Here is a 27,103-nt window from a genome sequence, read left to right as displayed (position 1 = left end):
CGCCTCCTGCGTTGCCGCGGCGCCGCGCACTTCCGGTGTGGGGGTTCCGCCGGGGCCGTGGCCGCGCTCGGGCGTTCCGGCCCCCGCCATGGCCGCCGCCGGCCGCCGCGACGCGCCCGAGGCGCCTGACTTCGGCATCCTGAAGCGGCTGGCGCGGGACCAGCTCATCTACCTGCTGGAGCAGGTCCGGGGGGGCGAGCCCGCGGGTGCCGCGCCGCGGGCGGGGGGCGGGGAGGCGGCGGGGCCGGTGCGGTACCGGCGCGGGGGGGGCTCGGCGCTGGGAGCAGCCGGTTTGAGCCGCCTGCCCGCAGCTCCCCGGGAAGAAGGACCTGTTCATCGAGGCCGACCTGATGAGCCCCCTGGACCGCATCGCCAACGTCTCCATCCTCAAGGTACCGCGGGGCCGGGCGGGCAGATGCCCAGTGCCCGCAGTGCCTGCGCTGCCCGCTCACAGCCCGGCCTCTCCCTGCAGCAGCACGAGGTGGACAAGCTGTACAAGGTGGAGACCCGGCCGGCCCCCAGCGCCAGTGACCAGTGAGTCCCCCACCGCGGCACCGGGGCACAGGGACCGGCGGGCAGGATGTGAGGCAGGTTTGGGGGCAGGCACCTCATCCTGCTCCAGATCTGTCTCTGCTGGACCAGGCGGTCCCCGGGCAGAGCTGCTGAGGGTCTGGGGCAGGGAGGGCAGAGGCACAAAGGGCCTCTCACTGCCTCTGCCGTGGCAGGTTTTGCTTCCTCGTCCGGCCGCGGATCAGGACGATGCGGTACATCGCCGGTGAGTGCCAGCGCCCAGGACAGTTGTCCTGTGCCCGGGTTTTTAGGTCCCGCCCCAGGTATTTAGGGTCCTGTGACCCTCACTGGGCAGGAGGAGCTGTGCCCGTGCAGGGGCCGAGTGGCCTTCACAGACTCTGCATGTTTTTCACCCACAGATATTGTCAATGCCGACAAGATGTCAGGGAGGAGCAGGAAGTACAAGATCATCTTCAGCCCCCAGAAGGTCAGTGTGATCACGCTGAGCTGCCAGTGACCCCATCACTCTATGTCTGTTCGGCCTTTATGCCTCCCCGCCCTTCTACAGATACCAAAACTCCTTCATTTGTAACCCAGAAACGTTTAATTAAACCAAGCATCACGATGCCTGGTCCCTCCATTGCCGGGGCTCTGCGTGCTCGGGGCCTGGCTCGGCCCTGAGGGTCTCCTTCTCTTCCAGTTTTACGCTTGCGAGATGGTGCTGGAGGAGGAAGGAGTCTTTGGTGGTGAGCGGCGCTGCGGTGGCTGCCCCTTTCCCTCCCCAAGGGCAGGCTTGCGGTAGCTCTGACCTGCAGAATCCCAGTTGAATCCCAGTACTGGGATCTCTGTGCTGGAATGGGAGTGTGGGCAGGAGCTGTGGTTCCCTTGAACCTGGCTGCCTGCAGGCATGTGCTCACCATGGCATCAGCACCACTGGGAGGAGAGAGGGTCCTGCCATGAATCCCTGTGGCAAAGCCCCATCTCTGCTCCGCACACCCCTGTTTGTGGGGCTGTTGTGACTCGGGGCTGTCTCTGCTGAGGGCCGGGTAACCGTCACCTTCCCCTCTCCCAAACCCAGATGTCACCTGCGACGAGTGGTCCTTCTACCTGCTCCCCCTGGATGAGGACATCATCAGCATGGAGCTGCCCGAGTTCTTCCGCGACTACTTCTTGGTCAGTGGGACGATGCTGCTGGGACGCAGCTCTTCCCTCGCTGTCTGTTGGGCCGGGGACAGGGCAGCTCTGTTCAGAGAGCTGATGAGTGACATCCCGCTCGGTCCTGGGGTGGCTTTTGCCAGAGCGGCTGCTCCGATGGGCTGTGATGCCCCTGCACACATCCCCTGTGCTGGCTCCTCCTCTGCTCCCTCTGAGCAGCTTTGGGGCATCCCAGCACGTTCCTCCTGGAAGCCCAAGCACGGGGCCCGCCCCGTGCCCAGCGCTCCTCCAGCCGAGTCTCCCGATGCGTCCCTGGTCCCTTCCCCGCCAGCCTGCCCAGAGCTCTCGTGGTCCTGCAGGAGGGAGATCACCGCTGGATCAACTCTGTCGCTCGAGCCCTGCAGCTGCTGAACTCCCTGTACGGCCCTTTTGGCAGAGCCTACGGGATCGGCAGATGTGCCAAGGTATGGCCACGTGCCGGGAAGCCTCCAGCCCCTGTAAAAGCATAGCTCAAACCCCATCAGCCGTGTGGCCTCCTCCCAGGCTGTGCTGGGGCCTGCCTGGTTGTCCTGTGTGCCCCAGCCAGTGCTGAGGTTGGGAAGGGGGAGCCCCAGCAGTATCTGCTGCTCGTTGGGGTGTCACAGAGCACCCCGTGCCTGCTGCAGCCGGGGGGCCCTGTGGGACGCTGCGTCCTCGCTGGCTCACACGAGGGGCTGGGGCAGGGGCAGGCTGGTGGGAGCTCACAGCTGCTCCCGGGTGCTGCCACTCTCTGCCCCTCGCAGATGAGCTACGAGCTGTGGCGGGACCTGGAGGAGGAGAGCGAGGGCGATGGCCAGGGCAGGAAGCCTGAGATTGGCAGCATCTTCCTCATGGACAGAGGTGGGCTGGAGCACAGCAGGCAGCGGGCCATGGGGAGCAGCGTGGGCTGGCAACTCACCCGGAGGGGCAGGAGAAGCTGTGGGGTGGCTGTGGGGTGCAGGAGGTGCTGTGGGGCAGCTGTGGGGTGCAGCCAGGCACTGGCTCTTGTTGCAGACACCGACTACGTGACGGCGCTGTGCTCGCAGGTGGTGTACGAGGGGCTGGTGGATGACACATTCCGCATCAAGTGCGGTAGGTGGCCGGGAGGGCGATGGAGCTCCACAGCCACGTAGTGAAGTCCCCGGGGTTCATGCCGGTACTACGGACATGGCACCGAGCTGCAGCCGAGGCTGTTCCCTGCAGGCAGAGCCCGGTGCTGGTGCTGCCGGAGGCTGTCCGTAGCCTGACCGAGCCGCGGGCAGGCAGCCGCTCTCTGCTGCATGCCGCAGCAGGGCCAGCGTGTGCGGGGATGTCTGTGGCTGGAGCAGAGCAGCTCTTCGACCTTCCCTGCAGGGAGCGTGGATTTTGGACCAGACGTCACCTCCTCTGACAAGAGCATTAAGGTGCTGCTCAATGCCCAGGACAAGGTGAGTGTTTGGTCTTTATGCGCCTCAAGGGAAGTGGGTCCCCCCCTGCTCAGCCTGACCTGGGAGCAGCTGGGTGCTGCTGAGCCTCAGAGCACAGCTTGGGATGGTCAGGGCACAGAGACCGGAGAAGCGTGGTCTGCAGGCGCAGCTGGGCTCCTGTCACCAGCAAGGTCCCTGCGTGCCAGGCAGTTGTTGTTGGGGACATTGACCATCCCCGCAGGGACACCACCTCGTGTCACTGCTGCACACAGCAGCCCCGGGCACGGGGGGCTGTGGGTGCCCGGAGCACAGGACACGTGCCCAGCGCCCACTGTGGGTGCTCTCTGCAGGTCTTCAGCCAGATTCGCAACGAGCACTTCTCCAGCGTGTTCGGGTTCCTGAGCCAGAAGTCCCGTAACCTGCAGGCACAGTATGACGTGAGCATCACCCGGGTGCGGGCGCCCGCGGGGTCCCTCTGCACCAGCTCACCGCCGCCGTGCTCTGCCTCCTGCAGCGGCGCCGCGGCATGGACATCAAGCAGATGAAGAACTTCGTGTCCCAGGAGCTGAAGGGACTGAAGCAAGAGCATCGCCTGCTGAGCCTGCGTAGGAGCCGGGGCTGGGCGCTGGGGAGAGCGGGCGGCGGGCGGGGCAGAGGTCTGAGCTGTGGGCAGGGTAGTGGAAACCGTTGGTGGGTGCAGGTGTCTGTAGTGGGAGACAAGCTTCATGCAGAGCCTGTTACTCCAACCATCCATCTCTGGCTCTGCAGATATTGGTGCCTGCGAGTCCATCATGAAAAAGAAAACCAAGCAGGACTTCCAGGAGATGATCAAGGCTGAACACTGTGAGTGCTGTTCTCTGTCCCACATCTGTTGCTACCCTCATCCCCGTCCTTGCTCCCCAACTTCTGCTCTGACCCATGGCCCCACTTGTCCCAGGCCTGGGCAGCTTCACACCTGTCTGATCACAGACATGGAATCCCAGATGGGTTTGTGTTGGAAAGACCTTAAAGCTCATCCAGTTCCAACCCCTGCCCCGGGCAGGGACGCCTTCCACTAGAGCAGGTTGCTCCAAGCCCCTGTGTCCAACCTGGCCTTGAACACTGCCAGGGATGGGGCAGCCACAGCTTCTCTGGGCACCCTGTGCCAGCGCCTCAGCACCCTCACAGGGAAGAGCTTCTGCCTCAGAGCTCATCTCAATCTCCCCTCTGGCAGGTTAAAGCCATTCCCCTTGGCCTGTCCCTACAGGCCCTTGTCTGAAGCCCCTCTCCAGGTTTCTTGTAGCCCGTTTAGGCACTTCCAGATTATTTTATTGGGGTGGATCTCGACATCCTAAATAGGGTCAAGCTGCGTCCTCAGAGGGCTGGTGCACAGTGGGCTGGGGGCACAGCATCACAAGCCTGCCTGTTCCCTGGGGCTTGGGGAGGGAGGCTGAGCTCACGCTGCAGCCCTGGGCACTGGTGAGGTGACGTGGCCTCTGCCCCTGCCGCAGCTCTCCTGGAGGGCTTCGACATCCGTGAGAGCACCAGCTTCATAGAGGAGCACATTGACCGGCAGGTGAGACGGGCGGGACGTGGGACAGGCTACCCCAGCCGCTCCGTCCTGCTGCAGGACACGGGGGAGCTGGCAGCAGCCTCCCACCGCCGCCTCTGCTCCCACATAGGTGTCCCCCATCGAGAGCCTGCGCCTCATGTGCCTCCTGTCTATCACGGAGAACGGTGAGGCACCCGCCTGCGCCGGGCAGGCGCCGTGGCCCCGCTGCCGTGGCAGAGAGCTCACCTTGCTGCTCCCACAGGTCTCGTCCCCAAAGACTATCGCTCCCTCAAAACCCAGTACCTGCAGGTGAGCGTTAGCTGGGGGCTCACTGCACAACAGGCTTGTGTGGGACAGGGCTTCCCCCCCCTGCTGCTGCCCAGGCACGTCTGCAGGACAGCCCCTGGCTCTGCCTGCCCCTGCCCCTTGCCTGCTGGGCTGCTCTAAGCAGCCTGTGCCTCCCGGGGAGGTGGCACCGGCGCTGATCCGGCTGCCCCTTCTCCAGAGCTACGGCCCCGAGCACTTGCTGACCTTCCACAACCTGAAGCGCATCGGGCTGCTGACGGAGCAGGCGGCCGGGGAGACCCTGACCGCGGTGGAGAGCCGGGTCAGCAAGCTGGTGACCGACCGTGCTGCCGGTGAGAGCGGCTGCAGCCACGTGGCAGTCGTGGGCGCTGTGGCACGGAGCATGGCCACGGTGCTGGCTCTGCCTGCGGCGGCAGCACAGCTGCCTGCACCACTGCCAGCAGCTCTGTGTGTCCCTGCCCGCAGGCTCTGAGCTGTTTCTCCTTGCCTTGCTTTCCAGGAAAGATCACGGATGCGTTTAATTCTTTAGCCAGGAAGAGCAACTTTCGAGCCATAAGCAAGAAGCTGGGGTTGGTACGTGCTCGTGGGGCTGCTGCTCTGCCCCTATACCCACTGGTGCCAGAGAAGCTCTGGTCAGTCTGTGCCCGTGACCAGGGCTGTGGGCTCAGCACCCACAGAGACGTGCAGCGCACGGGGCTGGAGCTGCAGCCGCCCCAGGCAGGGGTGTTCTCCCCTGGACAGGGCCTCACTGCGGGTTCCTGGTCTGTCCTGGCTAGGCCCCACTGGTGCAGTGGAGGGCTGGGCACTGCCAACACTCCGGCCCTGCTCCGGCAGCAGTGCTGGCCACATGCAGCTGCCTGGCACTGGGGCGGCAGCTCTGTGGCCTCTGTCCTGGGGTGGTGGTGAGGTGACATTTCACCCCTGCCCTCCAACACCCAGGCCATCTGTTTGCTGTGGCAGCGGGGCAGGAGGTGCAGGCAAGGCTTCTGTCCCTCCTCGCCTGCCTGCACCTCGGAGGGGCCGGTGGAGCCCCAAGCAGGCCGGTCCCGTGCCCCGACCATGGCACATCTCTGCAGATCCCCCGGCTGGACGGCGAGTATGACCTGAAGATGCCGCGGGACATGGCGTACGTCTTCAGCGGCGCCTACGTGCCCCTGAGCTGCAAGATCATTGAGCAGGTGAGTGCCGCACGCGTGTCCCCGCGCCCGGGGGGGTCACCTGCCGCTCACCCCTGCCCTGTGCCGCAGGTGCTGGAGCGCCGGGGCTGGCAGGGCCTGGAGGAGGTGCTGCGGCTGCTCAACGGACACGAGTTCTCTGTGTCAGGTAGCGCCGGTGCGGGGCCGGGCGGGGCGGGCCGGGGCTGCGGGTCCCACAGCCTCTGCCCCGCGCAGACAGCACGGCGGAGGACGGCGCGGCCGCGGAGGCGCAGCGCGTCGTGCTCGCCGTGTTCCTGGGGGGCTGCACCTTCTCCGAGATCGCGGCCCTGCGGTTCCTGGGCAAGGAGCGAGGTAGGAGCCGGGCCGGGGCGGGGGCTCCCCGCTGCAGCCGGGCCGCGGCCGGAGCCTCCGGGAGGGCGGGGGTCGGGCCGGGGCTCAGCGCGGCCTCTCCCGCAGGGTGCAAGTTCATCTTCCTGACCACGGCCATCACCAACAGCGCCCGCGTCATGGAGGCCATGAGCGAGGCCCGCGCCTGAGGCCGAGAACGGCGGGGACGGGGGGGGGGGACGGCACGCGGCCGGCGCATGCGCGGGGGCGCCGAGGCACCGCCCTGGGTGGGGTTCTCCCGCCGTACGGTCACGTGGCTGTTGTCAAACACGGAGCGCCGTTATCTGACCCAACGGCGCCGATCCCGTTTCTGATTGGTTTAGACGGGCCGAAGGGATTTGGCTGCCATTGGCTGGCGGCCGGCTGGGGGCGGGGCCGGCCGCGAAAGCGGCGGTTGTGGGCGGGGCTCGCGGTGACGTAGTCGCGGGCGGCAGCCAATCAGCGCGTCCGGGAGGCGAGTTTGAAGCAGCGGAGCGGGCGGTGGCCGCAGAGCGGAGCGGTCGCCATGAGGAGGAGGTGCGGGGCCGGGGCCGGGGCCGGGGCCGGGGGAGGGCGAACCGAGGGGGGCTATGCCCGGGCGGTCGCTGATGCGCGCCGTGCCGGTGCCCGCAGTGAGGTGCTGGCGGCCGAGGCCGTGTCGTACCTGAACCGAGCCATGGCGGAGCTGCGGGACATCTGGGACGAGATCGGCATCTCCGAGGAGCAGTGCCTGGAGCGCGCCGGCACCGTGCAGATGCACATCCAGGTGAGGGCCGGGGCAGCGCGGCGGGAGCGCGCCCTCGGGGCCAGCCGCGGCGGGAGCGAGCACACGGGGACGCGGCTCTGCCCCCGCCCCGCGCTGCCGGGGCTCCCCCCGGGCCCTCCCTCGGCTCGGCCCCCGCCGCGGGTCCGCTCCACAGCCCCGTCTCCCTGCGCGTTCCCTTCTCCATCCCCGCGGCCCGCCTCTAACCGCGCCCGCGCTGCAGAACCTTCTGGACATGATGGTGGCGGAGGAGAAGGACCTGAAGGAGCGTCTCCTGAAGAGCATTGCCCTCTGCCGGAATGAGCTTGACACCCTCTGCAAGGAGCTCCAGCTGGATCCCTTCGAGGTGAGCTGCTGCCTCCGTCTCTCAGGATCCTGCGGGCAGCAGTCGGCTGCTGCCTGGCCTCTATCTGGTGTCCCGGTGAGGCCGGAAATCATGGGGCAAACACCCGTTCAAAACCCGTTTTCCTGATGCTTGGTGTAGGGCTGAAGACTTTGTGGCTCCTGGGAGGGAGACAGGTGCGAGGAGGGCAGAGGTCTTGCAGCATCTCGTTTTGTGTGTTGCTGCTGTGTTTGTGCCTTCCTGGGGGACACCTTACTCGGCACAAGGGCTTGTGTCTTTATTTAGGGAGCCTAAATTTTGTTTAAGAACTTTAAGAGGAGCTGTGAGTCAGGTCTGCAAGAGCTGATGTCTGGGCTCTTGCAGGCAGAGGAGGAAAGTACCATCCTGCAGATGGAGAAGAACCTGCGCGCCCGCGTGGAAGTGATGTTAAAGCAGAAAAGGGACCGGAAGCAGGAGCTCAAAACCCTGCAAGAACAGGATCAAGGTCTGTGCAGCATTCTCTGCACAGCCCCGTTCAGCATCGACAGCAACGCTGTGCCCAGCCTGGAGGACCTGGGTCGCTACAGGCGCCACTTGGCCTCCCTGACCACCGAGAAGGTAACGGGGACGGGGCCTCGCTGAGGGGCACGTGAGGTGCTCGCTGGTTCCTGACACTGCTTCTCATCTCCAGGAGAAACGGCGAAAGGAGTTTGTCAGCAGGAAGCAGCAAATCATCCTCCTCATGCAGGAGCTGGACCACACTCCGGACACGAGCTTTGAGCAGGAGGTGGTGTGTGAGGACGAGGATGCTTTCTGTCTGTCTGAGGACAACATCGCTGCCCTCCAGCACCTGCTGCAGCAGGTACTTGGCTGGCTGAGGCAGCGCTGCTCGCAGTGGGGGCTGTCGATGGGCATCGCTCAGTGAGCAGTGAGCCCGAGTGTCAGAGGAGGTTTCTGAGGAGCTCCTGGGCAACGAGCCAGCACCTGGTTGTGTCCATGGGGCCGTGCTGACCCGGAGCTCTCCCCCTGCAGCTGGAAGCCCGGCGGTCCCTGAACGAAGCCGTGTGCGCGGAGCTGCGCTCCAGGATCCTCACACTCTGGGAGCGGCTGCAGATCCCCGCGGAGGAGAGAGAGGCTTCGGCAGTGCACATGGCTGGGTCCAGGGCCAAAACCATAAAAGCTGTAAGGGCCATCCTGGACCTTGGAGGGAGAGGGCTGGGTGCAGCAGCTCCGTGTCTCACACTCCTGAATGGAGGAGCTTCTTCCGGCAGTTGGGTGCGAGGCAAATGGGACAAATCCTGCCCCCGTGGGTGGGGGAGCTGGGAGTTGGTGCTGGCAACTGCCTTGTCTTAGAAAGTGGCTTATGCAGAAGATAAATCCTGTTCTCCTGCTTTTCTTATGCTGCCTTCTCTGAGCCTGTGCTCTGCTCTTGTTGGCAGCTGCAGTTGGAAGTGGACCAGCTGGAGAAGATGAAGCTGCAGAACATGAAGTCTGTGGTTCAGGCGATCCGGACAGAGCTGGCTGTCTACTGGGACAAATGCTTCTACACTCAGCAGCAGAGGGAAGGCTTCAGTGCTTATTACGATGGTGGGTGCTGGCTCTTCCTGCTTGCTAACTTTCATATAGGATGTCTGCTGGCCCAAGGGCTGCCCGCTGCTCGCAGCGGGGATCCTGGCTGCCTCCTGAACATGCTGTTGTATCCTCTCCAGAGGACTATACAGAGACCCTGCTCGAGCTCCATGATGCTGAGGTGCAGAAGATGAAGAACTACTATGAAGCACACAAAGATCTGTTTGGAGCTGTCCAGAAATGGGAGGAGAACTGGAAACTGTTTCTGGAGCTGGAGGTATTGTCCGGGCAGGAACGTCCTCTGCCAGCCTTGGTGCTAGGTCACTACCAGTGCATACCTCTGCTCCTGTGTGCAAAGTGCTGTTGGGAATAACCAGGGAGGCATTGGGAACCCCCGTGGGCTGCTGAGGGGATGGGGGGCTGTTGGAGCGCTGTGGTTAGTGCCGGGGGCTCTGCAGCAGGGATGGTTCCTCTGGGGCTGGTGTCCTGAGGGTGTGTGTTGGGCTCTTTCCTGACCTCTCCTCTGTACCAGAGGAAAGGAACTGACCCTGGACGCTTTGCCAACCGCGGGGGGAACCTGCTGAAAGAAGAGAAGCAGCGAGTGAAGCTGCAGAAGACACTTTCCAAGGTAGGTTCAGCCCTAGAGAAGAAGCCGTAGATAGGCCTGCATAGCGCTGAGCGCAGCACACGGGGCCAACAGTATGTCCCTGGGCACAGAGATCTTGCCATTCGGGGGGGCAGCCTCTCTGCACTGTCTTTGTGTCCTCATCAGCTGCAGGAGGAGCTGCAGAGCAGGGTCCAGGCCTGGGAGCAGGAGCAGGAGGGGCCCTTCCTGGTGAAGGGGCAGCAGTTCATGGAGTACGTGATGGAGCAGTGGCAGCTGTACCACCTGGAGAAAGAGAAGGAGAAACAGGAGCGGGTGAGTGTGGAGCCGTGCGTGGGCCTCTGCTGCGCTGCATGCCAGCGGCTCACTGACGGTGTGCTGCACACCAATGGTTCACTGAGCGTCTTGGTGGCCCAGCCCTGCCTGGCTGGGAGCTACCCTAGCCGCTGCTCTCTGTCTTCTCACTGTCTGCCTAGAAGCAGCTTTGTGTGCAGCCACCTTTCTGTGACAGCAGGACTGGTGTCCACTGCTGTCAGTGTGTGTGTTGAGCTCATATCTTGGTCCCAGAGCAGCCCCTTGGCTCTGGGTACCTGTAAACGTGTTGACATAGCTGCTGCTTGGCCGTGCCATGGACCGTCTGGTCCAGGCTGGCAGAAGCTGTGCTGCTGCTTGGCTGGGCTCTCAGCGCTGGTGTCTCACACAGCACCTGAAGAAGAGCCGGCAGATCGAGGCAGAGATGATGTACGGCAGCACCCCGCGGACACCCATCAAGCGGCGGGTGCTGGGCCCTCACTCCCCCAGCAAAATGCGGAAGGTAAAGCTGTGTGTGCAGCAGCGTGGCCACACTGGGCCCTGCGGGGTTGCCGCAGCCCTGCCTGGACTTGGGCTGCCTTCAGTCCCGTGCAGAGATGTGGTGGGGTTTGGGAAGCTGGGGAAGGGCCTGGGCCATGGGCACTTCTGTTCTCCCTGGGGACAAGGGACCTGTTGTGCTCCAGAAACTCTGCACAGCCGGGACTTCCACCTTGGCTTCCCTGGCGTGGTGCAGCCACCAGCTTCCTCCCTGTGTGACATGGACTCTGCTTTCCTCTCAGCTCAATGGCAATTCCATCTCCAGCGCGACACCCAACAGCACCGTGCGCTCAGCTTTCAGGGGAGCCATCTATCACTCGCCAGTGTCTAAGCTGCCGCCTTCCGGAGGGAAGGTAAGGAGCTGCCAGGAAGGAGATGGGTGAGCTCTGCTGTCTCGCTGCGCTTCGCTGCTCCTCTGCCCGGCTCCTGCAACAGCCCCTATTTGTCTGCGTGCTGCTGGGCTGGGCTGCTGCCATCCTGGCAGGATGTTCCTGCAACCTGAGGGAGGAGGAGGAGGGTGGCAGCAGCATTCAGGAGCTCTTCCTCCAGCCCCGATTTCTGCTGTTGCTCGGTGCTGAGCCTGTGGCTCGGGGGGCCCTCAACACGTGGGAGCGCTGCTGTGTGTTCTAGAGTTCAGCCCAATGCCCTGGAGGGCTTGGGAGCATGGAGCTGCTGCAGTGCTGCCCCCGGCGCTCCCTCACTCCTGTGGCCCCTCTCGTATTGGTTCTCCCGCAGGTCGGCCCCGCTCGGACCCCCTGCCGCGCCGCTGCGAGGCCCCCCCGTCCCGGGCACAGGGAGCGGAACAAGGAGAACGTGCTGCAGCTGAATGGAACCACCCCGAGCGGTGGGTGCACCCCCAGAGCCCCTGCCCAGCGTAACCAGAGCATTAATTCTGTTGCCAGCACCTATTCTGAGTTTGCGGTAATTCACCTCTTCTCTCCCCACCTCCCTTCGCTGGGCAGCGCAGGGAGGGTGCTCCCCCCTCCCAGAGCACTCCACGGGGCAGCATTTCTTTGGCTCTACATCAGATCTCAAAATTGAGGTTTGGTGGCCAAGGCCAAGCACTGCTCATGTCACAGGAAGACCCTGAGCAGCCCAGTGGGGAACAGCCCCAATCATGAGGGATGCAGCCCGGGCCCCCTGGAACAGCCCTGCCGCTGGGTCTTTCTCGAGCTGCTTGAGCAAAGTCCTTTGCCTGTCCCTACGGTCCTGGTCCCCCGGTGCAGGTTGCTCTGCGGGTGCTGATGCTCCCCATCCTTTCCAGGGGCTGCAGCAGAGGTGCTCTGTCACTGTCCTAGCTCAGGCAGCAGGAGAGGGGAGAGGAGCTCTCCCGGCCCCGCAGGCAAGGGAAGCCTTTTCCTGCTGCCTGCATGGACTCATCCTGCCACACGCTTGCATGGGGCTCTGCTCACTGTCCCCTGCAAAGGGACCCGGGCATCTCTCTTGCCTTGCTCTTGGTCTCTGCAGTGTTCTGGGAACTGCCTTGGCTGTGAGGAAGGTGCTCCCTGCTGCTGGATGGGGCTTTGCTGTCTCTGGCTGGATGGAGGTCCCTTACCCCCCCATCAGCGTGGGCTGAGCCCAAGTTTTAGCTCTGACACCAAATGGCCACGAGCCTGGTGACAGCTAAGCTGGGATGTGCCGAGATTTCCACTCTGCTGCTGGGCTGATCCAGGCTCATGCACAGTCCCGGGGCAGGGATGGGGCCGGTTTGGTTTGGTTTGTGATGGAAGCAGGTTCCCGCCAGCTCTGCCCTTCCTCCGCCCGCTGGGCATGGCCGTCCCCGTGCTCCTGGTGCTGGGCTTTGCGCTGCTTCTGGGCTCTGACAGCTCCGAGTTCTTGGCTACTGGATCCAACCCAGCTCCTGCTGCTTGTTTCCACAGCGCGAATTTTCAAAGGCCTCCAGATCTGAGAGCGGCTCCCACGTCCTCAACTCCACCACCACCACTGCCTTCTGCTGAGTCCCGCCCGTGCTCCACCGCTCCCAGCTGTAGTGAGTCTGTGCTCAGGCACAGCCTGGCTCCACTCTCCATAGCATCCCATGCCCCAGGGGCTCCTGCTGGGGGGGTCCTGATGGGGCACTTTTAAAAACTTACTTTTATTTGGGGAAACTCTCACAAACGTTCATTGTTAAAGGTTTAGTAAACTCTTGTGGTAGGGTAGTGATGAGGGGGGTGCTGGCCCCTGCCTGCCTGGGGTGAGCAGGTGCTTGGGCTCTGCCCTGCTGAGCATGCTCTGGGACAGACGGGCCCTTGCTGCCGTTCCTCACAGGCTTTTCCCCTTTATCGTTGCTGTAGCTATTGCCCAGCAGCAGCTTTCTCAACATCGCACCAGGCTTGTGGTAGTGGGGGCTTTGCTTGACCCCCCGGGGGCTGGGCTCACCCCCTGCTGCAGCCTGCATCTCTTCTCTCCTCGGGGGGTGTCTGGGGGAAGCAGCAGGGGTGGGGGTCCCCGGGGGGAGGAGTAGGGCCCTTCATTGACCTGGCCTCTCCCTGGAGCCCCCATGGCCCTATGACCTGTACCCTGCTGCTCCCTCTGACCCCTGCCCCGGCCATAGCGGGGCAGGGGGTACCTGAGCACTGCTGGAGCAGAGGGGAGCTGCAGTGGGACAAGGGCAAGGCTTTGGTCCCTGCGCACAGGACGGGGCAGCTTGTCCGACCCCCAGGACAGGCTCTGTGCAGGCCCATGCTGCCCTCCCTGTGCTGGGGACAGCACGGAGCTGGGTCCAACACAGCCCTGGGGCCTGTGTGCACTTTTGCTAAGGAAGCTCTGTACATACGTGTCTGTCCCTGATCATGACTAATTTGCACCTTGTTAGCACTACAGTACCCCACTCGCTGTTATTTATTCTCCAGGTTCTGTCCCCTTGCTCTGTATGTACTGTTCATTGGAATAGTAAATGTATGTGTATATAGCTGCTCTGTGTGTGTGTCTGGGGGGGGACTGGGGGCACCCCGGGGAGGGGTGGGCTCGGGGTTAAGCTGGGGCTGTCCTTTGGACACAACACAAAGCACCACTACAGCTATTATACAAAAACAGATGTAATAAATGAATCCAGCCCGGCCTGGCGTTGGCTTCAGCCCTTGTGCAGCTGCAGCCCCGCTCCAGGCTCTCAGTCCGGGGCGGCTGAGTCTGTGCGGGTCCGATCCTGGGGGGCTGATGGCAGAGTGGGGCTGGGGCTGGTTCTGGCAGCAGCAGGGTCCTCGCTGCAGGCAGCCGGGGGGCTGGGGACACACTGGGGACCCGGGGGCTCCTGCACGCAGACGTAGGTGGTCCAGGGCCCGCACACCACTGCCTCCGCCCACAGCCCCTCGGCCACCAGGTGCTCGACGCGCTGGGGCTGGTCAGAGCTGGTGGTGTCCCCGTGTCCCAGCTGCCCGTATTTACCTGCAGACACCACAGTTGTGCCACGTGTGGGCCCTGGGGCCTCTGCCCTTGAGGGTGGTTGGGGAGTTGGAGGGAATGGGAGAGCAACTGGTACAAGTGGCTCCAGGTGGGAGCACAAGTGCTCTGCTGTGAAACCTCCCAGTAATAAAATCACAGAATGGTTTGGGATGAAGGGGCCTTAAAGCTCATTCAGCTCCAACCCCTGCCCCGGGCAGGGACACCTTCCACTAGAGCAGGTTGCTCCAAGCCCCTGTGTCCAACCTGGCCTTGAACACTGCCAGGGATGGGGCAGCCACAGCTTCTCTGGGCACCCTGTGCCAGCGCCTCAGCACCCTCACAGGGAAGAGCTTCTGCCTCAGAGCTCATCTCAATCTCCCCTCTGGCAGGTTAAAGCCATTCCCCCTGTCCTGTCCCTACAGGCCCTTGTCCAAAGCCCCTCTCCAGGTTTCCTGGAGCCCCTTTAGGCACTGGAGCTGCTCTAAGGTCTCCCCTTCAGGAGCCTTCTCTTCTCCAGGCTGCCCCAGCCCAGCTCTCTCAGCCTGGCTCCAGAGCAGAGCTGCTCCAGCCCTCGCAGCATCTCTGTGGCCTCCTCTGGACTCGCTCCAACAGCTCCACATCCCTCTTATGCCCATTTTACAAGCAATAGCAGTCAATAGTAGGGAAGCACAAAGTAAAAGGTGGTCCCGGGGGTTGTACTGTCCCAAAAGCATCACTTACCCCAGCCCCAGGTGTAGAGCTCGCCACCTCCTGCAGCCAGGACAGTGTCTGTCACCCAGTGCCCACAGCACAGGGACCCGCAGCCCCCCTGCCCCGTGCACTCACGTGTGACAGCAGCCGTGTGCCGGGACCCGCAGCTGACCTCGCTGACCTCGGGCTCCTGCGGCAGGTCCAGCAGCGCCGGCAGTGCCTGGATGGAGATGAATGCAGCAGCCTCGGCCACCGGCTGCTCCCGGTGCGGGGTCAGCGCCGCAGTCCCTGCAAGAGCCAACCCTCAGCTCCTGCAGTGGTCCCACGCCTGGCACCCAGCAGCCCCCTCAGCAGCACCCTCACCTGCACCCGCGTTCTCGCCCTGTGCCCGCTCCTCAGCCAGTGCCTTGCAGGGCAGAGCCAACTGCCCCGACTCGTTCCAGCCCCACACATAGAGGTCTCCAGCCTCTGTGGGGAGGGGGGAGCGTGTCAGGCTCAGCCCTGAGCCCCCCTCTGCTGCTCGGGGGCACCAGCATCAGCCTCCGGGGCCCTGCGGGTCACAGCCCCTCACCACTGACACTGGCCGAATGCCACCCTCCTGCCGCCACGGCCCGCATGGGCACACCGGCCAGCGCCTCCACCAGCCGCGGCTGCGCCTCTGACTCCAGCGTCCCATGCCCGAGCTGCCCGTGCCTGTGGGGACACACGGACAGACAGACAGACCCCCCCACTGCCCCAGCCCTCAGCTCCCGGCCCCACCGCGAGCCCATGGTCCTGGCTGAGCCCCTCCTGTGCTGCCATCAGCCCCAGTCCCCCGGAGCCCCCCATTGTGGCCATGTCCCAATGGGGGCTAGTGGGGGCTCACTGGCCCTGCTTGCAGCACTTGAGGCTGCGCAATGCTTGAGACAAGTCTGTGCCATTGTACCACCACTGTGGCCAATGACACAGCTCTGAACTGGTTAATGTTTATGAGGTGGTCTCTCGATCACCTATCGCTCACTGAGCTCACCTGGGCTGTCCTGAGCCAGTGACCAGCAGCGCGGTGGCCCCATAGTGCCAGCCACGGGCCAGGACAGGGATGGGACAAGGCACCCGCTGGTCAGGCCAGTGCTGCCCAGGACAAGGACCAGCGTCCTGACAGCCCAGTTACAGACTGGGGCTGGTGGTGAGAGAGGGGGACAGAACGCACCAGGGGCCTCAACTGTCAAAGCCGTTGCCAAAGCAGAAAGAGTTGGACGCGGCTGTGAATAAACAGCTCAGCTGAACTCAGCAGATGAATGTGGTGCTGGGGAACATCACTGTCAGGACAGGATGCCAAAACCCTCCTAATGGCATGACGCTAGAAAGGCTTTTCCCTTTCCTTCGTGGAGATGGCAGAGATGCACCCAGGGGCTGAGCACGGGGACGGTGCCTAGCTGGACCCCCTGGCATAGCTGAGACCCAAAGCCAACAGGCAGGGAAGGGTTTGCAGCAGTGGGAAAGGGGCTCTGGGCACTCCCTGACCAAGCAGGGGAAGGGGCTACAAAGGCTTGAGTGGGACCAGTGCACGGCTGTTACCCAGAGGGGCCCTTACCCAGAGGGGCTGTTACCCAGCATGGGGACACGTGAGAGGATTCTCAGCCTTGTCAAATAACCAAAGCTTAACTACAGTATTCAGCTTTTCCAAACAATCCTAAAATACCCGCTCACAAGTGTAGAATCCTTTCCTCTGAAGGGAAAGCAGGAAGGAGAAGATAACATAGTGTCTACAAATGCAACAACTGCTGCTTTAAACGGAGCACTATGTTTGCCACAAGGACCCGTGGGCCAAGCCCCAGCCACCAAAAACCAGGGAATGGGGTGCAAACGCTCCCGAGCAGATCGGGAACACTGCGGGAACACAAACAGATCTTAAATGGTGGGCTGGGGTTTTCGTGGAGCAGGAAGAGAGGGGTCATAGAATCATAGAATCCCAGACTGGTTTGGGTTGGAAAGGACCTTAAAGCTCATCCAGTCCCTGCCACGGGCAGGGACACCTTCCACTAGAGCAGGTTGCTCCAAGCCCCTGTGTCCAACCTGGCCTTGAACACTGCCAGGGATGGGGCAGCCACAGCTTCTCTGGTCACCCTGTGCCAGCGCCTCAGCACCCTCACAGGGAAGAGCTTCTGCCTCAGAGCTCATCTCAGTCTCCCCTCTGGCAGGTTAAAGCCATTGCCCTTGTCCTGTCCCTACAGGCCCTTGTCCAAAGCCCCTCTCCAGGTTTCCTGGAGCCCCTTTAGGAGCACTGTGAAGGATGAGGCAGAGCATGGATGTGGTTCCTGGCCATCCCTTGCCCCTGGGAAGAAGACGTGTGTGCTGAGCTGATGGACCAACAACCTCAGCTGGGCATGTGGTGAAGGCCACAGGGAAAGCATCCTCACAGCACCCAGAGAACCTGAGACTGGAAGAGACACAGGCCCAGGGAGTGCACTATAGAGTAAAATCCTATTAACTGGGGGCTGTGAGTGAGCTGCTGCCTGCACATCACTGTCTTGGGTTGATGGGTTCCCAAACCTCCAGCTGTTACAGTTGGTACCGCATCCCATGAGGAGAATCACTGTGTGTATGGTGCTGGGCAACACAGGAGCAGCGCTGTAGGACCAGGCAGGAGGGTTATGTGCCTGGTAGCAAAATTGAGACTGACAAGGAACAGCACCAGGGACAACACACCGGTCCCTCCATTATGCTATTGGCCTGAAGATGTGGTGTGGGAGAGCCAAAAGGGATGGGGAGGAAAGGAGGGACAGGCTTGAGCCCCAATACTGGGACACAGCTGCACCCCATCTCCATCCCTGAGCCCCCCCACACCCCATCCCTAGCACCAAGTAGGACAGACCCACACCCTCACCCTCAGTGCAGGAGGGAGGAAAGGCCGTAAATCAACAGCAGTTGTATGTAACTGAGATGACTTACGAGTTATTAATCCTAGCTTGGAAATTATGTGCAGCACCAGGGACAGTAACAGGATCACGAAGCCATGAGTGGTGTTTGCTCCTCAGTTACTCTACTGGTCATGTCAGCACTTTATTGGATTATTTTACCCCGTTGATCAGTCAACACTACAGAAACCTTAACCCGTCCTCTTGTGCCTGTAGCTACCGGGGGCTCAGACCCTGAGGTGACCCCAACACCAACATCTTCTCACCTGCCCCCCCCACCGTCCTTCCCGTAACCCCCCGCCATCATCCCTGTTGCACCTCCCCATCATGGGGTGATGCATTCAGCATCCAACCCTGCCCCCCTGCCCCAGCTTCTCCCCAGCCCCCGTGTCCTTAATTCCAGAGCCGTGTGACACATCTCTCCTGCCTGTGCTGCCTCCCTTCTCCTGCACCCCCCACATCCCCATATTCCCCCCACATCTCCTTCACACACCCCACACCCCGTCCTGCACACATCCCCCATCCCTTGCACCGTTCCCACAGGGTGGGAGCCCCCTGCCCCACACCCGCTCCCGCACCCTCCCACCGCTCACCTGCCGCCGCCCCACGCGTGGAGCTCCCCATTGGCGCCCAGCACCAGGACGTGCTCGTTGCCGAGCGCCAGCCGCCGGGCACGCAGCCCCGCGGGCAGCGTGGTGTAGAACGGCGGCCGCGGCGTGGCGAAGCCCCCGGGCAGCAGCGGCAGTGGCTGCCAGGGGAGGCCCCGCGGCAGGGCCCGGCTCCAGGCGGGCGCCCCGAGCCCTGCGCCCCGCCGCCAGGCCCGCGCCACCGTCGCGCCCCGCAGCACCAGGTGGGTCTCGGAGGGCAGCGCCTCGGACCAGCCCCGCAACCGTCGCCGCTGCCCCGCGCTCTGCACCTCCAGCCCCGCACCTGCCACACCAGGACGTCAGCCCCACTGGGGGGAACCGGGGGCACCGGGGACGGGGAACAGAGATCATCCCGGGGGAAGCAAGTCCATTGCAGTATAGGAGCAGAATCTAAGGGGGCAGAACCCCGGGGGGACCGAGATTGGGGGGGAGCATCCCAGGGGACCGGCGCTACTAGGAATAAGGGAACATCCCATGGGGCGGAAGGGCATGCCGGGGCTCGGGGCGGGGGAGTATGGCAGCACCCTGGGGGTACCACGGCTGGGAATGCGGACAGGGACATCCCGCGGGGACCGGCGCCGCCAGGGGACGGGGGGATCTGTCGGGTACATGCGGCACCGGGTGCCCAGCGCTGCGGGGGCAACGGGGAACAGGACATCCTGGGGAACCGGTGCCATGAGAGGGTGGAGGATCCCTCCCGGGGCCCGGGATCAGGACAGACCGAGGGGATCAGCGCGGGTAGGGCGGGGAGGAACCGGGCGGGCCGGGGGCACCACCGGGCGGGCTCTCACCGGTCTCCACGACCACGTAGCTCCAGGCGGGCCACACGCGCCGGATCCCCCCCGGGCCCGGCTCCAGCCGCCGCGGACCGGGGCCCGGGCCCGGCTCCCCCGCAGCCTCCTCCGTGCTGAAACCGAAGACGAGCCACGCGCGGCGCGGGGCCGCCATGGCGAGACGGGGTGGGGGGGCGGTACCGGGAGGCGGCACCGGGGGCGGTGCGGCGGCGGAGGGAGGGACAGAGGCCGGGCCGTGGTCCAAGAGCAGCTTTAGTGCGGTGTCACCGGGCGGACCTGCCGCCGTACCGGGCGCAGCCGCGCGGGGGCCCGGGGCCGGTCCTCCCAGTTAAGGCAGACGGTGGCAAAGGCAGCGGTGCGCCCCATCGTCCTCCCCTCGCCCCGGGGCACCAAGCAGGCGCCGGCCCCGCGGGCAGCCGGGACCCCCCAGCCGGGGCAGCCGCCCCAGAGCAGCGCGTGAGCCCCAGCCCGGAGCAGCGTGTGTGGCAGCGAGTGCGGTCAGCTGCCAGCATCAGGCCTGCTCCGGGTTGGGCTTGATGAGGCCATAAGCCATGGCCTGCGCCAGGCTCTCCTTGGCCGCCTGCGCCACGCACGGCTTCTCCTTGTCCTTGGCCAGCACAGAGAGGATCTCCAGCACCTCACTGGCCATGAGCCGCTCGGCCACCTCCTGCCCGGCCGCCACCATGTTCATCACCACGACAGCCCCACGGTGCTGCAGCTCTGTGCTGGGGCTCAGCAGCAGCGCCTGCAGGATCTCCAGCCAGTGCACCGTCTGCAGGGCAGCGGGACCCCTCAGCACTGCCCCCCACAGCCCTGCTGCCCCCCAACACCCAGCCTGGGCTCGGTCAGGCTGGGGGCAGGACAGGCTGTCCCATCGCCCAGGAGACGGAACATGTGCCGCTGGTGCTGCCCCGGGGGTCCCGAGTGCCCCCACCCCACCGCGGGGCACTCACCACCTCTGGGATCCGCTTGCAGATGGGGGGGTGCAAGGCCGTCAGCATGGCCAGCGTCCCTGAGGCTGCCCGGCGCAGCTTCTCATCCTCCTCCCCACTGTACAGCACCATCAGCTTCAGCCGGTCGCTGTCCTCGGCCAGGAACAGCTCCTGCACCTGTAGAGGAGAAGGAGAGTGGGTGGGATGCAGGAGCCCAGGAGCCCAGCAGACACCCGGCCTGGCCCTCACCTCCCTGCTCATGGTCATGTTGCACATGCACTCTGTCGCAGCCCGCCGGATCAGCTCGTGATCCTCAAACATGTACCCCTCGATCATGGGCACAGCCTTCTCCTTCAGGATCTTCTGCCTGCGGCAGGGTGAGCATGAGTGCTCCCGGCCCAGGGCAGCACACCTCCGGGATGCACAGGCCCGGGCCAGGCCCCCACCACCCCCCATGCCCAGCCCAGCTCCACCACCCCTACCGCAGCCTCTCACTGATGCCAGCCAGGTTGGTCAATGCCATCAGCCCCTCGAAGTTCTCCAGGCCCGTGCGCTGAAGGTGCAGAAGGCTCACTAGGGGCCGGACCACCTCATAGATCTGTGGAGAGAGCAGTGCAGGGCTCAAACCCCGAGTGAGGGAACAGGACTGTGCCCATGGAGCTTGGGGTACACGGGGGAGCCCTGAGCCCAGCCTGAAGGCAGAGCTGCTCCCATGGTCAGGCCTAGGCCATCGCAACTTTGTGGGCAACACCAGGGTCTTCCACCTCCCGCTCCCCAGGGAAGGGCAAACCCATTCCAGCAGCTCCTGCAGTGCAGATCGCACCTCAGATCATCAGCCCCGGGGCTGCCAAGCCCTTTCGTGGCGGGGAAGGAGGAGCCAAAGCTGAGCAGCCCAGGCCCACTGCTGCTCCCACAAGAGCCCCTGCTGCGGCCCTGTCCCTACCGCCTGCCCACACAGGGCCCCTGCTCGGCAGCCTCATCCCCAGCCCATGCTCACCCGCTCTCCAGGGAAGGCCATCTCTGGGTTGGAGGTGATGGTGATCTTTGCCAGGGCCTGAGCTGCCTTGGTTTGCCCCACCTCGGTGCCCTCCAGGGACAGTGGGATGAGAGCCTGCAGGCAGAGGCACAGCAGCCAGTGCTGCAGCTGGCTCACCGCAGCCCCAGCATGGTGCCACCCGCCACAGAGCGCACCCCTCCCCACACTCTGCAGCACAGCAGGGCTGACCCTCACCTTGCCTCCTCCCTGTGCAACCACATTGCCCCGGTCCTCTGCCTCCTCCACCAGCGCCAGGAACACTCTGGGGACAGAGCGGGAGCAGCTGGAGCACCCAGACACCCACAGTGGGCAGAGTCTGCACCAGACCACAGACATCCCCCTTCTTCTCCCAGGAGCCTGCATTCCCCACAGGCACAGAAGTCTGCAGCAGGACACCGGCAGCCGCTGGACCCAGCTCCCTCCCTGCTGCCCCCCAGCTCGCCCACACCTGGAGATCAGCTCCCGGCAGGAGTTGGTGAGCGCTGGGTTCTCGCTCTTCACCATGCAGGCCAGAGCTGACACCACCCCAGCTGTCAGCAGCTTCCGCACCCGGCGCTTCACGAAGTCCGGCTTGTCCTGCCCCGGAGGCTGGGTCAGTGCTCAGCTCGCTGGCACTCGCCTGGTGCCATCTGCTGCGAGGTCCCCAGCCCCACCCCTGAAGGCCTCAGGGACACCCTGTCCCACTCGGGACCCTGGGCTCTGTCCCACCGCACACTCCCACGATGCACTGTGCCCTGCCCACCTTGGGGTGTTGCTCCGGAATGTGCTGCTTAGCGTACTTGGCCAGCTCCAGCATCTGGGGGTCTGGCTCCTCGTGGTCGTAGCTGTTGGTGCAGTTCACGAGTGTGGAGGCGACAGCGTAGAGCACACTCCTGTCCTCTGACTGCAGTGGTAATGAGGTCCCGTCACACCCACGATGAAGAGGACAGGCCAAGGCTTGAGCCCACCCAGCACCACCAGGCCCTTCCACACTCCCCAGCTCCATAGTATGAGCCCCACAACCCCCTGCAGCACATGTCCCCGGTGCGGGGAGCCCACTGTGGCGCTGGGCACGCACCTTGGCCAGGTGGAACATGGCCTGCATTGCTGCCTTGTCCTCCACAAACTCCTCCTTGACGTCAGCGTCGAAGGTGAGGTAGGCCAGCCCCTCCACAGCCCAGCGCCGCGTGCCCGCGTCCATCGCCTCGTTGCAGAGCCACCTGCGAGGGGCCATGAGTGCGGCTGCAGCCCCCCCCGCTCCCCGCTCCCCGCCCCACCACTCACTTGCGGCACTGCTTGGCCAGCTTCAGCGTGGAGCCCTCAGCAAACTGCTTCATGCTGAAGTCGGTGCCTCCAGCGGATCCCAGCTTGCAGAGTCCCTGCAGCCGGGAGCAGCGCCCATCAGCCCCCCGGCACGGAGGGGACACCGCTGCGGACCCGGTCCCTGCAGCCACGGCCCAGCAGCACCCGCGGCATGCTCACCACCAGTGCCCGGATGCGGATGCTGTCCCTCTCGCTGTGCTTGTAGATCTCCTTGAGCAGGCTGACGCCGTGGGCAGTGATGAAGGAAGCGCGCTTGGCCTTGTCGGCAGCGTGGATCAGCGCCTCCACCGCTACCAGCTGGTGGGCCTCGCGCACGGAGGCGCAGAGGGACAGCACACTGTCCATGATCCCCTCCAGCTCCAGCACCCTGTTCCCAGCGTCCAAGGGGCCCTGCAGCAGGCACGACACCGTCTGGATGGCCCGCAGCTTCCCTGCCAGCTCCTGCCCCTCGAACCAGCTCCTGGATGGCAAGAACACCCGGAGGGGTAAGGCTGATGCCTCCCACTGCTGAACTGTTGGGTTCAGCAGACACACACAGCCCCAGCTGCTGAGCCCAACACAGCCAATTGCTGGTGAGGCTACAACCTGCTTTTATCACTAAGGGCAAAAACATTTGGGGGTAGGGGTGCTGCTGCACAAGACCAAACCCCCCCTGCCCCAGGGAGCCTTGGGGACGCCCGGGCTCACCTCACGTAGTCCTCACACAAGTGGTGGAAGTTTTCCCTCTCAGCATCGCACTTCAGGTCATCGTAAAGTTTGCTCAGCAGCACCGAGGCGCTCATCCGGCTGTTCTCTGTCACAGGCAGGCTGCCCGGGCTGCCACACACTGTGCTTCCCACCTCCAGGATCTTCTTCAGGCCTAGGAGAACGCAAGGTCACACACCCCAGCACAGGCAGAGCCGAGGCACGCCGAGGCAGAGGGGCACGATGCCCAGCAGGAAGCTGCGGGCTGCTCTGCTTACCCTGGTCGATCACCCACAGGCTCATGCTGTTGTTGGTCTCCTTTGGTGACTTCCTGGGCACCACCTTGATGAGCAGGTTGAGGGCATTGTCACGGCCCTGCGCAGAGGCCCCTTCCAGCGCTAGCAGCTCCAGGAGGTGCTTGATCAGCAGTTTCAGGTCCTTGGAGGAATCTTCCAGAAGAGACAGTGTCCAGCAGTGAGCACCCTGGGCACAGGCCTCACCCCACCATGGCAGGGCTGGCAGGAGATGCTGCCACGACCAAGGGCTCCCGAATCCCAGCTAAACCTCATATTAATCCTGGGCCAGAGCCCCGGCTCTGCAGCAGGCAGCACTCACCCAGCACCACCGCGTCCTCCTTGCCACGGAAGTCCTTCTGCAGCCCCTCCTTCAGGGAGTCGAACATCACGTGCAGAAGGTTGCAGGCAGCCAGGGAAACCTGCTCGTGCTCCACACCCAGCACTGCCGAGAGGCGAGGGGCCCCCAGCTCCGCCAGGATGGCTGTGGTCTGCAGGTACAAGCACAGTCGTTGGTTGGAGACCTGGGGGAAGCCATGGTGCTTCCCAGCACCTCATTGGGACAGTTCCCTGTCACAACAAGGCTCTCGCAACTTCAGGCCTGGCAGGTGACAGCCCAGAGCTACTCTGCTCGGCAGGGCTGCAGCCAACTGCAGGCAGGGGCCAGCGACACTGCCCTGCCTGACACGCTCCGCAGCCTCCCTAGCACCCATTTCCCCTGTCACACACGAGAGCTGGGCTATGGTGGGACCTACCCGGGAGCGGTGCCCGGAGCACAGCCCCACCAGCGTGCGCAGGGCCGCCAGCATCAGGTCAGCCTTGGCCGTGTCGAGCAGCTGCGTCAGCAGCCGCACGCCATCGCTTTGGAAGATCTTCTCTGCTCCAGCCTCCTCTCGTGCCAGCACGATCAGGTTCTGCGCAGCCTGGGAAGGGAGAGTCATGTCTGAGGCAGCCACCCGGGAGTGTTCTCCAGGGAGCACACTGTGCCGGCGGGAAGCCCGTCCTCACCCTGGCAGCACCATTCAGTGCTGACCTGGGAACGCCTTCCTCCCCCCTCGCCTTCCAGCCAAGCCTCTGCTCCCCAGAGCTCAAACCTTTTGCTTCTTGTCCGCATCCTTTTCTTCAGGATCTAGCAAGATCTGGAACATCTGCTCTACCTTTGAGTCCGTGCAGGACATGGTCTTCATCTGAGACATAGCAGAAAGAGCAGCTCAGCCCTCGCCACCTCCCTCGGCCCACCACATCCACAGGGCAGCCCCCACGCTGCCTCCCCGCTCACCTTCTCATGCATGCTGCTGCCCAGGGCACGCAGGGCCTCCTGGAAGGCCTTGTTCTTGGGCTCCAGGCTCAGGCACCGCTGCAGGTCACTGACAGCCTGGTCCAGGCGGCCCAGCTTCTGCAGCGCCTGGCTGCGGCGGAACAGCGCCTTCACGTCCCGGCCATCGGCTTCAATGGCTGCAGGGAGGCAGGGGGTCCATTGCAAAGCCCCTGGGCTGCTCCTGCTCCGCTCTGCCTGCGCGGGCAGTGCACAGGGGCCAGTCCCCTGCCAGCCACCACTGACAGTACCTTTAGATGCATCAGCCTCTGCCTTGGTGTAGTCCTCCTGCAGAGACAGAGAATCAGCAGGAGGGAAACGCCTGATGCTGCCTGTGAGGCCTCGCTCAGCCCAGCCTGCTGTGGGCAGGGGAAGTGGCCACCGCTCCAGAGAGCAGAGCTGGGAAAGGACTGTAGGGTTGGAGGATGGGAACAGCATCCCGGCAACAGTGAACCAGCCCAGTAGGACATCATATCCTTCCCCAGACGCAACCCTCATGGGGTTCCAAAGGAGTCCTACAGCCCCTGATGCTTTTCAAGGGCTCCTGGTCCACTAGAGCCCCTGAAGTTCCTTGTGCTCCCCCTCCTGCCTCAGAGACAGTCCCACAATGGGAGATCAGAGACACTGTGACTGCGGGGGGAGCAGCCGCAGAGCACACACACAGCCCAGGCATGGACGAGAGCACTCTGCCCTGGCCCCGACAGCCCACCCGGGATGTGGGGCAGCACGGGACAGCAGGGAGGGCCGGGAGAAAAGATGAGCAGAAAAAACACCAGACAGTGCCCTGCCCGGGTACCGGCAGCGCCCAGCCTGGGACCGCCAGGGCCTCCCAGCAGCGGGAGGAGGAGCCGGCGAGGGCGGAGGGGCCCGGGCAGCCCCGGCAGGCTGGGGCGGCCGGGCAGGTCCCCGCAGCGCCCCATGCCGCACCCGCGGTGCTCTCACCAGCTTCAGGTAGCAGGCGGCGCGGTTGCGGTGCAGCACGGCCCGCTCCGGCCCGGCGTCACAGAGGCTCAGCGCCTGGGTGTAGGCGGCGAGGGCCGCGGCGTGGTCCCCCGCCTGGAACTGCGCGTTGCCCCGCTCCCGCAGCTGCCCCGCCGTCACCTGCCGACGGGCAGCGGCTGGGACAGGCACGCCGGAGCACGGGCACGGCCCTGGCTCCGCACGGGCGGCTGCTCCGGGACACGGCCCCGCTGCCACCGCCTGCCCCGGGACGGGCCCTGGGCGCCGGCCCCCATCGCACCGGGCACCGGCAGCCGCCCCCTCCGGCGCGGCTCCCCTCCCACCCCGCCGGAGAGCCGCTCCTGCAGCAGCCAGCGCCCTCCCCTCCCATGCCGTCCGGTCCCGTTCCCGTCCTATCCCGTCCCGTCCCCGTGCTATCCGTCCCTTCCTGTCTCGTTCCCTCCCGTCCCGTCTCGTTCCCGTTCCATCCCATCCCGTCCCCGTTCCCGTCCCGTCTTGTCCTCTCCCGTCCCGTCCCATTCCCGCTCCCGTCCCGGTCTCGTCTTGTTCCCATCCCCTTCCATTCCGCCCCGTCCCCTCCCATCCCGTCCCCTCCCGTCTTCTCCCCGGCCCCGGCCCCGGCCCCGGCCCCGGCCCCGGCTGCGCGGTGCCGCGCTCCCACCGCCGCCGCCTCCATCGCGCCTCTCCCGCCGCGCCCGTGACGTCTCTGCCGATCGCGCGGCGAACTTGGACGCCACCGCCCGTGTCACGCGACAGCGACGGGGCGGTGGGAGGGGCGGGAGGAGGCTGTAGCGCCCCCCCGCGGACCGGCGGTGTCGGTACCGACCACGTGCGACCTCGTCTCTCTGTGTGTCCCGCACCCCCCCCCCCGCACCCCCGGGAGCCCCCCAACCCCTCCCACCCCCCTCAGCAGCCCCGCCCGGGGGCCCCGGTGCCGCGGGGCTGCCAGGAGCGGGGCCGGAGCCGGTGCCCCCCGGGGAGGCCACCGGGCAGGCATCGGACGTGGGGCAGGAGGCGGCCGACACGGCAGCGCCGGGTATGGTAGAAGTGGATGAGGTCAATGGCCATGAGGAGGAGGATGAGGAGCCCGTAGAGCCCCACGAAGGGCAGCGCCAGCGGGTTCCTGCAAGAGGGGGCACCTCAGGACGGGGCAGCTGCGGCCCCACTGGCACAGCAAGACCCCACGGCGGGAGGACACAGCCTGGGCCAGCTCTGGGTTCCAGGCTGGCATGGCAGACCCATGTCCCAGCCACCACGAAGAGCCCAGGGCCCACGCTGCCCCCCCAGCCCCGTTCCCCGCAGCCCCGCTCACCGGAGGAGGTCAGGGCTGGCTAGGCTGGAGAGGTTCACCCCGGTGAGGGCCTCCAGGGCCTCCTGGGAGCAGCAGGACTTGAGTGCGCGTGGGCCGGGGCGGCAGCAGTAGCGGCGGCCGGCCGGGTCCGTCAGCCGCGGGCAGTAGAAGCCGGGGTGGTAGCGGCCATCGGGGCCCGCGTAGCCCTCGCAGAGGTGCAGGTTCTGCAGCGAGCCTGTGGCGAGGAGCCGAGGCTCAGCCCTCGCTGTGGATGCGGCAAAGGCTTCACCCCTGCACTGCGGTGGGTTGGTGTGCCCATAGCCAG

The 27,103-nt window shown here is 64.7% G+C and overlaps 4 protein-coding genes across 12 annotated transcripts; 2 read left to right on the top strand and 2 right to left on the bottom strand.

Annotated features, from left to right (window-relative positions):
• The first annotated feature begins 32 nt into the window (after positions 1-32).
• On the top strand, positions 33-6,763 carry VPS33B (VPS33B late endosome and lysosome associated). 5 transcript variants are annotated; one of them, XM_030497851.1, is made up of 23 exons: positions 34-184; positions 312-392; positions 473-534; positions 726-775; positions 930-997; positions 1,211-1,256; positions 1,589-1,683; positions 2,025-2,129; positions 2,448-2,544; positions 2,698-2,775; positions 3,037-3,110; positions 3,440-3,526; positions 3,604-3,694; positions 3,858-3,932; positions 4,580-4,644; positions 4,751-4,805; positions 4,883-4,929; positions 5,126-5,258; positions 5,426-5,499; positions 6,003-6,104; positions 6,174-6,249; positions 6,318-6,434; positions 6,540-6,763. In XM_030497851.1, exons 1-23 carry the CDS (start codon positions 89-91, stop codon positions 6,617-6,619), a joined length of 1,854 nt encoding a protein of 617 aa, XP_030353711.1. In that variant the 5' UTR covers positions 34-88; the 3' UTR covers positions 6,620-6,763. The 5 variants fall into 5 exon arrangements, with proteins under 5 accessions (XP_030353712.1, XP_030353714.1, XP_030353711.1 ...); XM_030497856.1 differs by having other exon boundaries at positions 61-184; positions 1,997-2,129; XM_030497852.1 differs by lacking the exon at positions 1,211-1,256 and having other exon boundaries at positions 33-184; positions 1,997-2,129.
• Positions 6,764-6,908: 145 nt separating this feature from the next.
• Positions 6,909-13,467, top strand: PRC1 (protein regulator of cytokinesis 1). 2 transcript variants are annotated; one of them, XM_030497857.1, is made up of 14 exons: positions 6,909-6,986; positions 7,083-7,215; positions 7,436-7,558; positions 7,919-8,152; positions 8,226-8,396; positions 8,567-8,716; positions 8,974-9,121; positions 9,244-9,380; positions 9,636-9,731; positions 9,876-10,022; positions 10,411-10,521; positions 10,799-10,909; positions 11,292-11,477; positions 12,437-13,467. In XM_030497857.1, the coding sequence occupies exons 1-14, from the start codon at positions 6,976-6,978 to the stop codon at positions 12,512-12,514; spliced, it is 1,836 nt and encodes a 611-aa protein (XP_030353717.1). In that variant the 5' UTR covers positions 6,909-6,975; the 3' UTR covers positions 12,515-13,467. The 2 variants fall into 2 exon arrangements, with proteins under 2 accessions (XP_030353717.1, XP_030353718.1); XM_030497858.1 differs by having other exon boundaries at positions 6,926-6,986; positions 11,292-11,400.
• RCCD1 (RCC1 domain containing 1) lies at positions 12,636-19,144 on the bottom strand. Its single transcript, XM_030497859.1, has 7 exons — positions 18,963-19,144; positions 18,118-18,454; positions 15,199-15,320; positions 14,991-15,095; positions 14,763-14,915; positions 14,658-14,687; positions 12,636-13,940 (listed from the first exon to the last, which is right to left on the bottom strand). Exons 1-7 carry the CDS (start codon positions 19,117-19,119, stop codon positions 13,666-13,668), a joined length of 1,179 nt encoding a protein of 392 aa, XP_030353719.1. The 5' UTR covers positions 19,120-19,144; the 3' UTR covers positions 12,636-13,665.
• Positions 19,145-19,199: 55 nt separating this feature from the next.
• Positions 19,200-26,226, bottom strand: UNC45A (unc-45 myosin chaperone A). Of its 4 annotated transcripts, none has more exons than XR_003993210.1 (20): positions 26,149-26,226; positions 25,470-25,628; positions 24,779-24,815; positions 24,492-24,667; positions 24,307-24,399; positions 23,968-24,135; positions 23,535-23,703; positions 23,198-23,368; positions 22,923-23,094; positions 22,395-22,695; positions 22,197-22,291; positions 21,991-22,132; positions 21,676-21,816; positions 21,382-21,509; positions 21,129-21,195; positions 20,895-21,008; positions 20,393-20,495; positions 20,147-20,264; positions 19,919-20,074; positions 19,200-19,737 (listed from the first exon to the last, which is right to left on the bottom strand). XR_003993210.1 is itself a non-coding variant. In XM_030497847.1 (20 exons), exons 1-20 carry the CDS (start codon positions 26,161-26,163, stop codon positions 19,477-19,479), a joined length of 2,799 nt encoding a protein of 932 aa, XP_030353707.1. In that variant the 5' UTR covers positions 26,164-26,223; the 3' UTR covers positions 19,200-19,476. The 4 variants fall into 4 exon arrangements, 2 of the variants coding, with proteins under 2 accessions (XP_030353707.1, XP_030353708.1); XR_003993209.1 differs by having other exon boundaries at positions 20,151-20,264; positions 20,380-20,495; positions 26,149-26,225; XM_030497847.1 differs by having other exon boundaries at positions 20,380-20,495; positions 26,149-26,223.
• Positions 26,227-27,103: the final 877 nt, after the last annotated feature.

This window comes from Strigops habroptila, chromosome 9 (assembly GCF_004027225.2).
Source record: "Strigops habroptila isolate Jane chromosome 9, bStrHab1.2.pri, whole genome shotgun sequence".
NCBI classification, from domain to species: domain Eukaryota; kingdom Metazoa; phylum Chordata; class Aves; order Psittaciformes; family Psittacidae; genus Strigops; species Strigops habroptila.
Note: the sequence above shows the minus strand (reverse complement) of the source record. Positions and strands in the feature narration are given on the sequence as shown.